Source organism: Sciurus vulgaris, assembly GCF_902686455.1.
Source record: "Sciurus vulgaris genome assembly, chromosome: 12".
NCBI classification, from domain to species: Eukaryota; Metazoa; Chordata; class Mammalia; order Rodentia; family Sciuridae; genus Sciurus; species Sciurus vulgaris.
The window spans coordinates 98,639,657-98,656,316 of NC_136473.1; the positions used below are offsets into that span (position 1 = coordinate 98,639,657).

The 16,660-nt window shown below is 38.3% G+C and overlaps 1 protein-coding gene across 7 annotated transcripts in view; it reads right to left on the reverse strand.

Moving 5' to 3' along the window:
* Positions 1-198: 198 nt before the first annotated feature.
* Positions 199-16,660, reverse strand: part of SMG7 (SMG7 nonsense mediated mRNA decay factor) — an 85,258-nt gene continuing 68,796 nt past the window's right edge. For 3 of the 7 annotated variants that reach the window (XM_079108008.1, XM_079108010.1, XM_079108012.1), the window contains 13 exons: positions 15,867-15,937; positions 14,461-14,521; positions 11,684-11,803; positions 10,562-10,850; positions 8,508-8,652; positions 7,580-7,962; positions 6,505-6,876; positions 5,574-5,723; positions 3,536-3,616; positions 2,960-3,119; positions 2,437-2,607; positions 2,172-2,317; positions 199-1,559 (listed from right to left, as the gene is read on the reverse strand). In XM_079108008.1, the coding sequence (XP_078964134.1) occupies positions 1,446-1,559; positions 2,172-2,317; positions 2,437-2,607; positions 2,960-3,119; positions 3,536-3,616; positions 5,574-5,723; positions 6,505-6,876; positions 7,580-7,962; positions 8,508-8,652; positions 10,562-10,850; positions 11,684-11,803; positions 14,461-14,521; positions 15,867-15,937 (2,263 nt within the window). In that variant the 3' untranslated portion in view covers positions 199-1,445. The remainder of the gene's footprint in view (positions 1,560-2,171; positions 2,318-2,436; positions 2,608-2,959; positions 3,120-3,535; positions 3,617-5,573; positions 5,724-6,504; positions 6,877-7,579; positions 7,963-8,507; positions 8,653-10,561; positions 10,851-11,683; positions 11,804-14,460; positions 14,522-15,866; positions 15,938-16,660) is intronic. The other 4 variants (XM_079108014.1, XM_079108013.1, XM_079108011.1 and 1 more) reach the window with 3 other exon arrangements.

Below are 16,660 nucleotides of genomic sequence, written 5' to 3' on the forward strand. Positions count from 1 at the left end.
ACACAGGAGAGACCTCCCAGAAAATAATCCCTACCACTAGCACAGCAATTGGACATTTAGATTGTTTCCATAATTTCCCCTTAAAATATTACTTTTCCAGGAAACGACTAACAGAAACGCTGTCCTTTCGTTTCTACACAAGAACATCTTCAGTCCTCTTTCCTCCTAATAAATATCAAATAAAAAGTTTATTTTCCATTCTTTTGCCTTTTCCAAAACGGCCTTCGTTGTATTTTCTTCTGTTCACGACGTGCGTGTGTCCACATTGCCTTGAATCTCACTCTCGAAGTGGAGGCCGGGAGGCTGCAGCCGGGCAGGGGCCTGGCCCCTCTGCGGTTGTGCAGACACCGTCACTCCTTCCTCTTCAGACTGTCTTTTGGGTTCCAACTGCTGGAACCCATGCTGTTGCTTCTTGGCAAGATGTCGTACACATTAGGAATAAAAACAATTACTAGCAAACAGCACAGGGTTAAAAAGGGATGGAGACAGGTGCAGGAGGCTGGCTGAGTAGGGTGGGGGCACGAAAACCAACCAAACAAAAAATAACCACACTGAAAGCTTCTACCCATTAAAATGCATCAGGCCAGGATGGATCAGCCTGCCTCTGTGAGACTGCTTGCTATGCTACCGCAGAAGGTACAGGAATCAAAAACGTAATTTGAAATCCTACAGCAGTCACCTGCTAGTCCAGCCCAGCACCACCACCCACGCCGTATCTGGGGGCTCGAGCACCTACAGAGTGAAGGGCATTTCCTGCTGGAATCTCCAGGCCAGAAGGAGGTCCTACCAGGACCTTCTAAGAGGCCCTGTCCTCTCCTCTTGGAACACTTCCACTGGCTGAAGAGGTCAGTTCCCCATCCTGTCACCACCAACCTCTCACAGGAGCAGTGAACGGGGCTGTCCTTGCTACACACTGACTAGAAGCACACCTGTGTATGGAAGAATTCAGTGTGATATTTTACTACTGAGAGTAATAACAATAATAAAAGATGTTTAGGAATAATTTCAACTACATTCTCAGTCAGCAAAGCAATCATTAATGGATTCCTATTTTATTCCCCAAAGAGGAAACAAGGACTGAGAAGTTCCCATTGGCTTCTCCCATCTGCCTTCCCTTCTCAGCTTTCACTTCCCATGTGGCTGGGGACATGCACGATGGAGAAGGTGAGAGGCGGTGATATCAAGTAACTGAGTGAGACAAACAGCAGTTCCTCTCTCCCTCCAGAAGGACCTGGAGGGACGGAGAGTTCCTGATGGATTTTTTCTTTTTGTTGCACTGCGAACATTTCGTGCACACTCAGCGGGCTGGTGGAACACTTACACCCTCTTGATAGCAAGAAACAGACAAGAGGGCTGCCACCTGCAGGGGACTGTGTGGGCCAGTCCTGCAAACCCAGCATGCCATGGTTTATGGAGCCTTCATTCCCAGGGTTGCCACTTTGGCCTCAGTGTGGAGGGTTCATGGTGCCTTGTCCCCGCTGCTGTTTCTGCTTCTGCTGCATTAACAACTGCTCCAGAGCGGAAGGTCCAGGATGCATCATGGAACTGGACCAGATAGACTGAAAAACAGCCCAGATCTTGTCAACAGAGGTCAGATGCCTGGCTGGCTGACTGGGACTTGTGCATTAATCCCAGTCAACTATAACATCATGTACCACCAAAAGAATGGGATCCTTTCAGAATTAAGTTGTACTCTATGTATGTAGAATATGTCAAAATATACTCTACTATTATCATACATCTAAAAAGAAAAAAAAAATAAAAAAGACATATATGTCCCAAGAACCCTACTTTGCCCCCTAAAACAACTCAGCTATCACAAAGTCATTATAAGACTCTCAAGACTAGTTAGTTCCTATTAAAATTACTTTTAAAATGCAAAAGGTGAGTTATGTTTTAAATAAAATCAACCTTAGAATGAAACTAGAACCTTTATGTTTTGGATCCCGTGATGATACTTAATTGCTAGTGAATTCACAAATTAAAAAATAAATAAATAAATAAAAAATCCCATCCAAAATCACTAGGCAGAAGGTGTTCCTAGGACTGTGCTGCACGTGGCTTCTGTTTAAGCAGCTCCCAGGCAAGAAGCAAGCCTAGCTACTTGTGTGAACGGAAGTAGAAAGGCCATGGCTGCCAGTTTTGCGGCTCCTGTTCTGAAGTCTACTCACCTTTAGGCTTTCCATGAGGACAGCAGAGGAATCCTCCATGGAGGGGCCATGGCCTGTCCAGGTGCCACTTGGAGTGCTGGCCTGATGCCAACTGTTCTCAGAGGATGATGTTGCGGAGAGATAATCAACGCCAAACCCACCCATGGCTAAGGGACAGAAAGAGATAAGAATTCAAGATGATGTTCTACCATTGCCAAATACCAAACAGGGGTAAGGTATAAGCAAGTTCGCTCATTTTTTCTAGATAATGAAGCCTGGATCTCACCTGGCTTATCAGTTTTCCACCGATCTGCAGTCCTCCTATCCCTGTTGTCTGGAGTCCCAATGGGTCCAAAATTGGAGAATGGAACAGAATTATGGTTGTGTGTTGGAGGAGAGCTGGGCAGGCTGCTTGGGTTAGAAGAATGAGGAGACTGGCTGGCTGGTGTTGAGTGATCTAGTAATAACAGCAACACAGGTTATGTAGCAGATGTTTCACAAACATACCAAGAACCAATGCTGCCTGCAGATCCAATCACCCAAATTTTACTAAAAAAACAAAAAAACTACAGGGCTTTGGCAGAGAGGTAAATTGGGGGGGGGGGGGGGGTGTCCCCATAAAGGAATCACGAAACTTAAAAAAAGCTGAAACCATAAGATAGAACTCTTTTATCTCTTATGCTCATTACCTAGGATGTAAAAAGTTTTTTTACAAAACCAACTAATATATTTGTAATTACAGAATCCTACTTTTAGTCGATTTCAATGTATGGGAATGGCAAGGTCTGTAGTTTAAGACTAGTTAATACCTGAACTGGCAGGAAGTGATGGAGACCACGGAGTCCCTTCAAAAAGGGAGTACAGTGATGTTTCCTGGGGTGCCATTGAGGGACTCAGTTCTGCTTTGGAACCGGTTGTCAGGTTTTTCCCATATACCTCATTGAACATACTGTTATTTGGGTATCTTTCCTGAAAGACATGACACTCAAGTTACAAACTTCAAGACAGAGATTTAAAAAAAATGAAATGTAATGTTCATGGATTCTGAATATACCTAAAGCTTTTATTTTCATTTCCCCTTTTGCTTTCTCTCACCCTTTATTTTGCTCTACATAAACCACCCACTTTTAAAAAAGTGAAAGACTTTTTGGTTGAACAATATAATATAGCCCTAAGGATTTTAATATTAATGACAAGTTAAAGGGTTCAAAGTCACAACATACAGGTCACTAGTTTGCCCCAATCAGACACTGGGGGATAAAATCAAATTTTGGGAAGATATCAATATATGGAAAAGAAGGGAAAGAGAAAACAGATGTGCTGAAATAGAACAGGAAAGAGTATCCACCCAGAATAAAAGCACAAGCAAGATCCTTTTTACCTACCTGATTGAGAGAGAACCCGGTGAGGGACAGGAAAGAGGACGAATGTGACATGAGCTCTGAGGGTTTCTCCAACAAGGATTTCTTCACAGTCCCAGAAAAAAAAGCAGTTAAGAGTTAAGTTATGCCTTCCATTTTCTTAATATCAGTCTTAAGATGCTACAGAGTCCAAGTAAAAGACCACATGTGAGCACACTTGTACTTGTTCAACGTGCACCATACAATGCCTGGAAGGTGTGGATTCATAGCTGCAACACCATGACACTGGCTAAGCTCCAGGTGCCACAGGGGTTAGTCGGAACTCTCCTTTATCGCGTTACTAGGCTAGCTCAGAGACTGGCAGGGACCAGCGAGCATGGAGAACAGCAGGCGTTCTGAGTAGTTTTTAGGCATGAATCTCAGGAATTCCCTTGAAATAGCTGCTTTTAAAAGAATTTCAAAACAAGATGCCAAACTGTCCTACTACTGCTTATTTCCTAAATTTTTAAAATACTGACATTGATGATGTACAAAAAAGTCTTTCAAAGCTGACAACTGGTTTTGTTTACATGTTTCCTAAGCAGCTATATTTGTGGTGCATATTAATATACTAAAAGTGAAACACTTATTGGCTGTAAGAAAGTTATGGGGGAAAAGAAAGCTGAATGCTCACTGTCACTAAACAGTGAATCAACAAACATTTACTGAACACCTACTACATGCAAGGCATTTTCATATACATGAAATTGTTAAGAAGGAGTATAAGAAGTGTTAACTGTTGAGGGCTTAAAAAAAAAATTTTTTTTAATGGTTGGGTTTTTTAAACACACAAGAAAAGAATCCCCCACCCCAGCCACTAGCTCCACCATTAGCTCCATTTCCAACTGAAGGAGTAGGAGCAATAGGAACCCAGGGCTATGATATGGAAATAAGTAGAGAGCTAGTATTCTCTGTCTCTCAAGCCACCCCAGCAGAAAAGGAACGAGAAGGCATAAATGCCTAGGCCACAGCAGCAGGGCTTTCACCACGTCCCTGCTCACAGGTGCAGCACTAACTAACGCCAGTGATGTTTTCAGGGGTCTTCAGTTGCTAAGTGGGGAGGAGGCATTTACTGTCATTTATACAGGCAAATTCCTAAGGAAACTTTCAAGTACCAGGGATGGCACCTAATGTCATGAAAACTGTTTTTATTTCTCCTGATACTATAATTAATGCATTTTAATATAATGAATATTTTCTTGCCCTGTGTTTATGGGAAACACCAAGAAAGGAAAACTATCTTTTTTTCCTGAACTGTAATGAAGGGCAGGGTAAAGCTGCATGGCATACATCTTTCCTCCCATCTTTTATACTCCCTGCCCTCAGTAAAATATAACGTAAATGCTCATGAGCATAAAGAATAACTCTGAAATGTGGACTGTGTTCTAGATTACTTTAAAAAAGATATAACTAATCCAAACAAATTTGATTCTACATTGTCCTGGTTATTTATCTTCGTATTGACTCATTTATGGTACCCCAACAATATTTACGAATAGAATTCTCTTCAATTTTACTCAGTTTATGCATCCAAATGTTAATTTCAGGGCTCTTTCTGGGTTCAGTCAGCCAAACAGAAAAGAACTAAAACTGTTCAATAATTTCAGTAAGAAAACATCTAGAACATATTTCCTTTCATATCTGAATACATTTAAGACCAAAAATCTCACTTTCCCTAGGCAATATTAAATGACCCTAAGTTTCTGGGTCCAGATGGAGGTGCAACCTAGAAAGTGAATCAGTTTCTAATACACAGCTTGAGCATGACCAGCCCTGCAGGATGCTTTGCAGATAACGTGTACCCAGGCTCTGTATGACTCTATGACTGGGGGAACCAGAGTCAGAAATGTTTTGCCATTTTGGATTACCATTTTAAGATTAGTTTAAGGCAATCAGGAAGTATATTTTATACTTCTATAAAGAAGTAAAGCCCCAGAAAAAAGAAACCACTTATACTGAGTAATATAAAATCAGAGAAGCAGCTGGGGTTAGAGCAAGAAGCAAGATTATGTCAAATACATACAAAGAGGCTTCGTCCAGGAAGAGAGGCGAGAGGCCCCAGCAGAGCTGGGTAAAGATCAGGAGGGTTAGAAAAAATCAGCTCTTCCTCTTCCTCCAAGGCAGCCAGACTCTTTAACAGGTCCGGAGGAAGCAAAGGGGAGCTCTTGGGGTCCTAGTGACAGAAAGGATCACAGTGAGATGCAATTAGGTATGACAAAAGCACAATGAAGTAGTAGTAGCATGATTAGGTGGACAAGGCAACCAAAAGGGTGGAGAAGTAATCAGTAGGGAAATAGTTAAATGCGAAAAGACTGAAATACAAAAGCAAAGTGACACAGGACACGGTGAAGAAAGACCAAAACAACAGAAAGAAGCAAAAATATGGACAGAGCATAATTAGTTAATGTAGTTAGTGGGTAAAACAATGCGATGGAGCAAATGATTAGCGTATTTTGTGTAACAAATGGAGAAACGGGTCTTAAGTTACAAACACACCTGCTTCTCATGAATAAAAGGGCAAGAAAAGGGAATTCTACTGTCCATGATAACTGGCTGACTTTTTTCCTCTCAGAAAGCAATTTGTTTAAATGCTTGGTAAGACTATTTTTAAACTCAGATGATTCAGCCAACTGAGAGAAGCTCTTTGTCTCAGAATTCTCTAACATGCTGTATTAGAGATTCCTCCACGTTTTTCACCGGACCACCACAGTTAAAATCAGTTACAATTCTTCAGTTCCCCCAACTGAATGATACTATTTAATTTTGAAGAGATCAAGTGCTGTAGTACTAATGGACCAGAGTGGTCTTTTATAACACCTATTTCCTATATGTATATGATTTTTAAGTGTCAACTTGAAAAATATAAATAAGTATAGTATCTGCTACAGAAAATTAAAAAGATAAGTAATCTTAGACCCAGTTTTAAGAATGTGGTGACAGAAAAGAACACATACCTCAAATGGCATCCTGGGCACAGGATCCTGCTCTGGACGGAAGACTCCTGGTGACCGTTTTCCCCTGCGGTCTATATTTGCTTGCTGTGCCATTACAGCTCTATTATCAGCCATGCTATAGGAAGAATCCCAGTAGAATTCTGGGACCTTGACTTCTGAGGGATCATGGTTATATGGCTCCATGGGAAAAGGCTTCATTTTTTTCTCTAGAGGCTGCTGCTGCATTACAGGAGGTTGCAATGACGGCTCAAACAGTTTTATGGGGTCTTGGGACTGAAGGTAGTAGGGCTGTTTCACAGGCATGATTTTCCCTAACGGGCCTTGAACCTGAGGAGGATTCCACAGCTGTTTGGAGGCATCTGCCTGTTGATACTGAAAAGAGATATCTATCATTAAGATGAAGATAAGAGCAATGTTACTGAAAATTAATGCTAAAGAATCAGAATGAATCTGAAACCAAAACCATAACCCAACCCAACCCAACCCAACCCAACCCACCCAACCCTGTGTGTGGGATGGATACAAAAATCCAAAACCAAACTAAGCAATGCAGTAGTTTCCTTTACCCTTTGGGTTTTTCAATACAGACTTCTAGAAACAGAGTATGAGCACTGAACTCATATTATACTCTTTCAGTTTAATTATTTAAGGTTTAATGAATGAATATATGAGAGAGACAGACACGTTCTGCTTCAAGTGTTGCAGGGATGATGTTTAAGATTGGTATCACATTCATCTTAGCATTCCATTAAGATTATGATTTTCTTTTCTTTTTTGCAATTTATGTTCAGATAAGACAATTATTTACAGAAAATCTAAAAAAAAAAATTTCCTACAAAGCTGACAATTAGCACCAGCAAAGAATGATAGTGAAGACTTAATGTATTATCCTTTATCGATAAAGAAAGAAAAATTAAATTTTTTCTAATGGAGAATACTTTTGTATTCCCACAATAATAAATTCTAAGTCTAGGCAGGAAGTATTTTAAAGTTTAACACTTTTTAAATTAGTCAAGCAAATCATTTTGGCACTTCCCTTTTTTCAGGGTGGCCAGTACACATCACTGCAATGTACCTGCTGGAATCCAGAGTGGTGAGGAGGGCTTTTCCCCAAAGCTGGCACGGCTTTTGTAGGGGATTGCTGCTGCTGAGCAAGAGCTTGAACCTGCAACTGGCTTGTGGACTGTGCTGTTGGCTGAGCTGGTAAAGATGGAAGGGGTTGCTGGGAGGGTGGCTGTGATTGCTGAGGTCCCTGGTTCATTGGCCCTGGTCCAGAGGGCCGTTGCTGGCTGTAAGGAATGTGGGACTGTTTCCCAGCTTGCACCTGGTTTCCTGCTGGAGAGTGAGCTGCAGGCTGAAGAAAGGTTCCTGGGACAGAAACACCAGCTGGGAAGGTGTAACCTGAGCCCATAGAAAATGCCACAGGAGGGGGAATAACATATGTTGGGGGCGGGAACCCTTCAAAACAGAAGAACACAGCTTTAGTTCTAAAGAGAGCCAAAAAGGGGAAAAAAGTCATTTTTGAGGGGAGGGGGATTTCTAACACATTATGAAAGCAACAGATCAACCATGTTGTCAATCTTTAATATGATTTTAAGAATTAAATAATACTATTTTCTAATTTTCTTCTGTCCACTGAAGTAATAAGTGCATTCTAAATTTTTTTTTTTTTTTGGGCGATGGTGACTGAACCCAGGGTCCTATGTATGCTAAGCAAGCCATCTACTGCTGAGCCACATTTCCAACCCATATGAGTGCTCCAAAGATGGCTTCTGAAGTTTAGCAATAGGAATTCCTTCATGGTAATAAACATGCACTTGTATGTGAACTACAAAGAAATGGCTCAAATATAATTTTATAAGTATTAGGGAAAACAACTTTTTTCTATTTGATAACATTATAGCTTAGTAATGTAACTGTAAAAGAATAAACAACTCAGTGAGTGAACAGAAATCCCCAGACACATATGGAATTAAGTAAAACAAATTAGAAAAAACATTTACCTGGCCGGCTAGGAAGAGGAGGGAAGGCTCCAGGGTGATGAATGGGGATGAACTGGGAGTTACTTGCTTGGCTTGGGGTTTGAGTTACAGGTGTTTTCCTGGCTTCAGACACTGGAGTCTTTCTCAGTTCTGCCTGGGATTTTACCTACGACCAACAGAGGCAAAATTATCAAAAAAAAACATGGTATTCAAATGTGTCAGAAAAAGCACCTATTTCTAAGAAAGTATTTAACCTCTCATTATGTCTAAAAGTATATGTTGAAGGTAGTTAAATTCACCTAAGTTAAAAATGAAAAAATCAAAACAAATTACTTAATTGCCAATAAAATATATAAGGATTTAGTTTAATATGACAATTCTGCTTTCACATAATCACAGAAATTCTAAATATGGAAAGGACTTTCACGAATGATGCACCTGATGCCAACAGATTATAAAACTTGCCTGTGATCTTAAGCTGCCTGCTGTGAGGTCCAGGGTTCTTTCTGCTGAATTTTGAATTAATTAAGACCATTAACTCACAGGTGAGATATTTTTGGCCCCCAGTTTAATTTCACTGGGCAGGCCTAAGTGTAGAGCCAGGCATCTACCCACAATTCTGCAAACTTACCACCCATTGGAATAAAAAAAAGGATACTTTCAGCAGCAGGTAACAGGCCTAAGTAAGTGTCTATACATCAAGCCAGAAAGTATCTATATACTGCTCAAGGTTGAGCAAAAAAAAAAAAAAAAGTAGCATTGGAAAGGAGATTTCATTATCAGTCTGGACCTTACTGGAAGGCCATTACAGAGATGGAGGAAAAGCAGGCAGGAAACACTAATCTTGATATTCCTAAAACACGAGTTCTTTGGTTTTCTACTTCATTTCCCCCCCTTTTTCCCAGCACCTCTCTTTCCATTCTTTTCTCAATTTCTACCATGCCTTTCTCTGTTTCTTTTCCTACTACGAATCTGAAAATGAAATTATTGTTTCATTATTTCTCCCTTTCTCAAAAAAATTCTATTAGGGAAATAAATTGAAGATACACTGATTTGTAAGCAGCCTTCAACAATGTAATGTTTCTCCTGCAAACACATACATTTCCTGAAATGTGTTAACAAGTTACAAGGCTACTTTAGTTATTCAAACATTAATGGTATTGATAAAATCAACAAAGAGTAAAGACCCTCTGTTTACATGAAATTCCCTGTATTTCTTTCAAAAGGTATAAAATGAAACTCAAAAAAAAAAACTCAAAAAAAAAAAAAAGGTATAAAAAAAAAAAAAGCAGTCTTTTTTTTTTTTTTTTAAGCAAGATACTTGGATTTTTGTTTTACAAATTCCTGTGAATCGCGATAATATTAAACGACAATGCCACTGGTGGGGACAGATATAAATGTAAGAAAAAGAGCCTCATCTTTTTCTAGGAATGTTTTACTTTGTATAGTGAATCTTGGGCAGAAAACAAAAGATCAGAAACTGGATAAGCCTTAACAGACCTTGGATCTACAAAAGACCTCAAATCTTTGCTTTAACATTAACAAATGGTAACTGTAACTTTATAAATAAAAATATAAACCTGTGTGGAAATGAGGGCTCCACAACTGATCAAATCACTAAGAAAGAGCTGATAAGAATTTCATATCAGATTGAATTTTTTTTTTTTCACTCACATTATAATTCTCAAGAATTGATAAAGTCACCACTACCACAACTTTTTTTTTTTGGTATGGGACTGACTGAAGCCGGGGTCTCTCTCGCACTGAGCTACATCCTCAGCCCTACCACAGCTCTTTACATACCTTATGATGCATTTGAAGGATTCATATAAACTTCAGAAGAGCCAATGCTCACGACTTTAGAATAGAATGAGAAGTCTTGCCTTTCGTGTGAGCCTGCCTTCCTCTACCTGCTCTATGGTTCAAATACGGCTTACCTGCACTGCCACATTCTGCTTTCCTGTTTCCTGTAACTTTTCTAAGGTGCATTTCTTGGTTTCAGTTTTCCTCTTGTTGTTGTCCTTCTTTCCATTATTCTCAGTTACAGTTATTCCTTTGCTATAGTCCCTTCTCACCTCTTTGGGAGGAAAACTTCTTCCTTGGTCTCTGTTCGCTTCTCGTGGCTTAATGTTCTCTTTGAAGGTGACCACTGGTTTGTCTCCTGTGTCACAGTTGTTGCTTAGACTTCGGCCCGTAGACAGTACTGATTTCAGTCCTGGGCTCCCATCAGTAGCCATAGACTCGATCACAGATGTTTCTTGTAGAATGAGGTTCTCTTTGGCTTCACTGGGGTCTTCCAGTATTAATTCTGGAATTTCTGTGATAAATAACAATTTCCCTACCTCATTTTCACACTGAATCAGCCTAAAAAAAGTAAAAATAAATCCACATATGAAGAACAAAACTAAAAAACTGTAACTCAACTGTATATGGATTAATAGTCAATATATTCCTGGCCCTAAAAATTATGGAAACAACAGTATATTACATTGTGGATCCAGCTCACACAGAAAGTACATGGAAACTCAGAATCTTATTAGCACACTTAATATCACAATACATTTCCTCACCCTTTCCATGCTTGCTAATAATTAGTTACAATTACTGATCATGTTTAAAGTATACAATGCTAGTCTAAACCTCGACATGTCCTATAAGGTGGCTACACGTAAGCCCTATTTTATAGATGTAGAAACTGACACTCAGAAGTGAAAAGTTCATTCAAACATGAAAGCCACCTAGAAAGTGGCAGAACCAGAAACTGAACTCAAACCTATCTGATTTGAAAACTTTTTTCCCCCCATTATACCAACTGCCAGGTCTGCTTTGTATTTAATTAGTTACTAGCACCATCCTAGTTAGTCTTGACGGAAACCAACCAGCATGCTCTTGCCCATACAAATCACTGTGAGAACCAAAACTCAGATTTATGCAGATGTTTACAAACTTGAGCAGAAGCTCATGATAAACAATGGAGACAAGCCAAATTCCTCTATAGTAAACAGTGTACTGGGGGAACAGATTTTTAAATAAAAAGTATACTTATGATCACTAGGTTCATAGCTAGATTTTGTACTACAAATATTTTTACTTAGTTCATAATCAATAGTATTAATACCAAAACCTGAAATAAACATGAGAGAGAGGGTAAGTACAATTTGATTAAAAGGAGTAGGCTAGAAGGCCAATGGACACACCTTGGCTGATTATCAGCAATCCACTTGCCTATTGATATCAAGCGTTGCTGTCGTATTCGCCGTTGCTGACCTTCTTTGTCCCCTGTGATACCTTGGTGGCCTTTGGAAAAATCCAAGTTTCTAAAATTGACACAACAAATTATAGAAAATTAAATTCTAAAAGTATTTTCCAGGTAAACAAGTTCATCTAATTAAGTGCAATGTACATAAGATGTTTTCCAGACAAGTTAGCTACTTGATGGCATTTGTTTCAACTATGCTTGTTAAGATTTTAAATACAAGGAAACAAAGCAGAAAACAAAAATAAGAGCTCATTACATTAATAGAATATTTTTACTTATATTTCATTTTCTAGTTAAGAAGCTCAAATAAATCACAACTTTTATTAGGATTCTTTTGTCATTGTAATAATAAAGAGTAATTTTTGTTTGTTTGCTGTGGTGGGGATGGAACCCAGGGCCCCCTGTGTGCTAGGCAAGTGCTCTACCACAGAGCTAAAACTCAGCTCAGAATAAAGTTTTATTACCACTTACCTTGCTTTCTAAATAATTTGATTAAAATGACCAAGGCAATGCTAAGAGTCTATGAGGTGCCTATTATAAAACAGCTTTAATCTATCATTTTTTAAGATGACCCATTCTAAATCAGAAAAAAGTATAAATATCATCAAGTATACACATATGAGAAGGGTTTTTCAGTTCTCTCCTCATTAAACCTCCCCCCCCCAAAAAAAAAAAAAAAAAAAAAAAAAAGATTAGGTAGTAGGGAGGAGGTTGAGGACATAAGTAAAATTGAGATATTGTCCCTTGTTTCAGAAACAAATAATTATGATTCAATCTGATAAATAAATTATGATTCAATCTTATAGTAAAAACTATGCAAAGAATAAAAGAACAAAGTAAAAGAAAGATCAGTTCCTTCTCAGCAGTTCTGGAAAGGTTTCAGAGTAAATGACACCGAGCTGGACTTTAGCAGATAGGACAACTGCTTACCAGGCTAGTAGGGGAAGGGCCGGAGAAGAGGAGGGAATGTTCTAGGCACAGCATGAATAAGGTGTACGGAGAAATAAGAATACAGAGCTAACCTAGAATAAAACACAGTGAGTGCACGGTGTGTATAAGTTCCAGGGGAAAGGGAAGGAAGTAGGAGAAAATAAATGAAAAACTGAGCTGGATAGTGTTAGGACTTGGACATTGAGCTGAAAGAAATACTGTAGTAACTGGGGAAGTGTAAATCCCTAAGTTTTTAGATCAGTCATGGAACAGCATCAGTTCTACACTTGAAAAAAAAATTCTGAAAGCAGTAGGGACTATGGGAAGAGAACTGTAGGCGGCTTCTTTTGCTCCAAGTAAATGGTGATAAAAGCCTGAATTACGGGGAAATGAAAGGAAGGTGCTGAACCTAACAGGCATTTTGGCCACTGAATTACTAAACTTGGTGAGAAATACTAATAAAAATAAGAACTTTTCTGATTTCTAAGTTGGTGGACAATTTAAAGCTTGGTCTACAAACACAGATAAAAAAATACAAAAAGATTTATTTTAATAACCAAATAGGAAAATATAAACCCAATTTTGGTCATAATATAGTCTAAAAAGTATAGGGGTCATCAGATTGTTAAAAATAGGAATCCAAAGTCTAAGTGAAGTCAGAAGTGAAAACTTGGGACTTACTATAAGATAAAAACTCAAGACAGGGATGGATCTAATCAACAGGGAGGATGGAGAAAGTGGGAAGGACAGAAAAAGGAGAGAATCCTGGAGAGCAACATTCAACACATGTGGTGCAAAAGAAAGCGTGAAAAAGACTAAGGGTGGGAGAAGGAGAGTAATGTCACACAGCCAAAAAAAGGAGGGGGGGGTCAAGGAAGGGGATCAATATATTCAATGCTAAAGATTGAAAAAGGATGAAAATTATAAAGCAGTTCACTGGAATATGGTATCCAGGAGGGCACTGACAGTTTTAAGTTGCTGAAGGCTAAGCTGAAGCTGAGTCAGTTTGGTTAGCTCACACTAATCTTAAGTTTAATGAAGAGAAAAGATAAGGCAACAAGATGGGGGTTATGAATTTATTTAATTAATTTTTATTTTTGTGGTACTGGGGATGGCACCAGGGGCACAATATCACCAGCTCTTTTTTTCTTTTTTTTGAGATAAGGTCTTGCTAAGTTGCTGAGGCTGGCCTCAAATTTGTGATCCTTCTGACTCAGCCTCCTGAGTGTCTAGGACTACAAAGCACATGAGACACTGAGCCCAACTTTATTTAAAAGAATGCAGCATATGTGAGTGTTATTAGATTTAAGGGAAGTGGTTGGTTTAAAAAAAAAAGAAAAGAAAGAAAGAAAAAGGAAAAATAATATGGAGAGGAGCAAAAGATGAACAAAGGTTCCTGAGGAGTTAGGGAGGGAGGAACCAAGAGACACAAGATGACTGGGAAAACCAGATTTTAAGTAATAACCTTTGGTTTACATTTGTTTCCCTTTTTGACATTCACCCTCTAATTTCAAGAAAAGTCTGAAAATTCATATCATTCAGTGAAAAATATTACTTGGGAGAAGCAACTTTCTTTTCCATTACTTTCTTAAGCACTTAGTATTGGTATTATAGAGGAATTAAAGGCATGACATACACAAAGGCATTTCACATCAACACACTTCATTATTAGTTTTTGTTATGAAATAAGACACAGAGCAAAGGTTCTACACCCAAACCTGATTCCTTTAATTATAATACTGCAACCACTAGCAAGGCAATAAACTTCCTTCAGCAGCCTCCTACCTGAAAGAAGGTCGCAAAGCCAAGAATCCTTGTAACTCAAACTCCTCTGGAAGTGGTGTAGCTAAAGGGAGGAAATAAACATTTGCCAACATTTTAATAAAAATATTAAATATGAAAATATTCAGTAGAACAATGCTCACTAAAATTTTAAAAAGTAATTAAAAAAAACCCAAATATATGGAAAGAAATTTAAAAATGAATTAAAAAAAAAACCACAAAAAAATATGGAAAGAAAATATCTATAAAGCTCAATTGTCTGATCTTTATAGTAATCCTGATAAAAATAACTCACTTGTCAAAATCCGATAGCACGTTACCTTTGGGGCCTAGACATTCCCCTAATATTCACGAGAATGGGTATGATGAACTTTGTTATCAGCATTTCTAAAAATTCTTAGCCTCAGATTTAATAATCCCAATGTTTAGATCACTTATCTCCTTTTACTCCAAGTACTAATGAACAACAGTCATATCACCTAGAGCTTATGAAAAAGAAATACAGATTCTTGGGCCCCATCTCAACCTACTGAATCCAGAGTAGGTTGATTCACTTGCAAGTTAACATTGAGGACTATTGATCTAATGGAAGATAATCAGAAGGAAGTCAAGTTATAGGTTGCTCAGTGTAGCACTATTTATTAAGGAAGAAAATGTTAAAAGTCACAGACAGTGAGTAAACAAATAGGATAGAATACCATGAAGTCAGTAAAAATTTTTTTCAAAATGCTTAGTGACAAAAGAAAATCTTAACAATATAATGTTAAATTTAAAAAGCAGGTACACAGCTGTATCTGATACCAGACATTACATGTTGTTACCCATAAAGAAAAGGGCCTGAAGAAAATATACTGTCATGTGATTGGTACAAAGTACTATGCAAGAACCACGAGGGTGGGGGGGGGGGTGCGTGCACCAAATCTTCTGATGAGTAGGTATTACTTTGACAGTGATATTCTTAACACCCCCCCCCCCTTAAATCGTATGAATGAAAGGAAAAGAAAGATGGAAAGAATTTAAAGATATTCTTGTACTCTCTGAACTCCTACTCAATGTAGCTGAGCAAGAATAAGCTGCTTGAAGGGCTGGGGTTGTAGCTCAGTGGCAGAGTGCTTGCCTAGTGGCAGAGGTGCTGGGTTCAATCCTTAGTACCACATAAAAATAAGCAAATAAAACAAAGGCATGCTGTCAATCAACAACAACAACAACAAAGAATAAGTTGCTTGAAGAACTGGAAGAACATCATCTCTACTTTTACCCACTTAATCTGTATAGTGCTCAAAGTCTCTTCTTAAATACTGAATTTAAAGTCAAAGACTTCTCAACAAAAATCTATTTTTCCCTGGCCTTAAATGCACCATTAGTGATAGAGAACTACAGCAAAAATGCATTGTTTGGACAGTTCTTACCATTAGTACTTGAGAGATCCTCTTCATGTGGATGGAAACTATTTAGAAGAGAAATCAGCCAGGGCCAAATGCTGTAAATTAAAGAAATATTTCAAACTTAATTTTTATACAAGATAATTAGAACACTCATAAAATATGAAAATGACATCTACAGGAGCTAGTCTTAATGTATTTTTTCCCTTTTCAACATTTTCAAGTTTGTAAAATTCCCTAAAATATATTTTCAAAGACATCTAATAAAGAGGTATCCAGAAGAGTCAAATTTCCATGACAGAGATGTGCAATGAAGATTATTTCCCAGGTTCCTAATTTAACAAACAGCAAAAATAATTTGCTTTAAACACTGAAAATTGATGTTTATGGAGAAAATTCTAACCAGAAAAAACAACATATTATGTTTTCATATAATTTTTACACACATTAGCAGCTGTGAGGCCCACTGCTAGATCTTTAACCTGTGACTGGGTAAGGGTACAACAGAGTCAAATCGCTCTCTTCTAAATGACGAATAATGCCTTCTTCTTTATGGTATCTACTTCCCCTCCCCCCCCCCCCCCCAAAAAAAAAAAAGCCTACACTGCTATAATATTTCTCTAAACTCTGGGCCAATAGGATCACTATATAGGAACAAGGCCTGTATCCAGAAAAGGCCATCCCTGTCCATAAACATGAAAACTCTATATGTAAATGATAAAACAGATTTCTTTCACAGTTTACTGATACAGTTTATTAAACAAAACAGATGTTTGAATTCCAAAGTATACAAGAGGAGGAAAACTACATAGCTTGAGTTA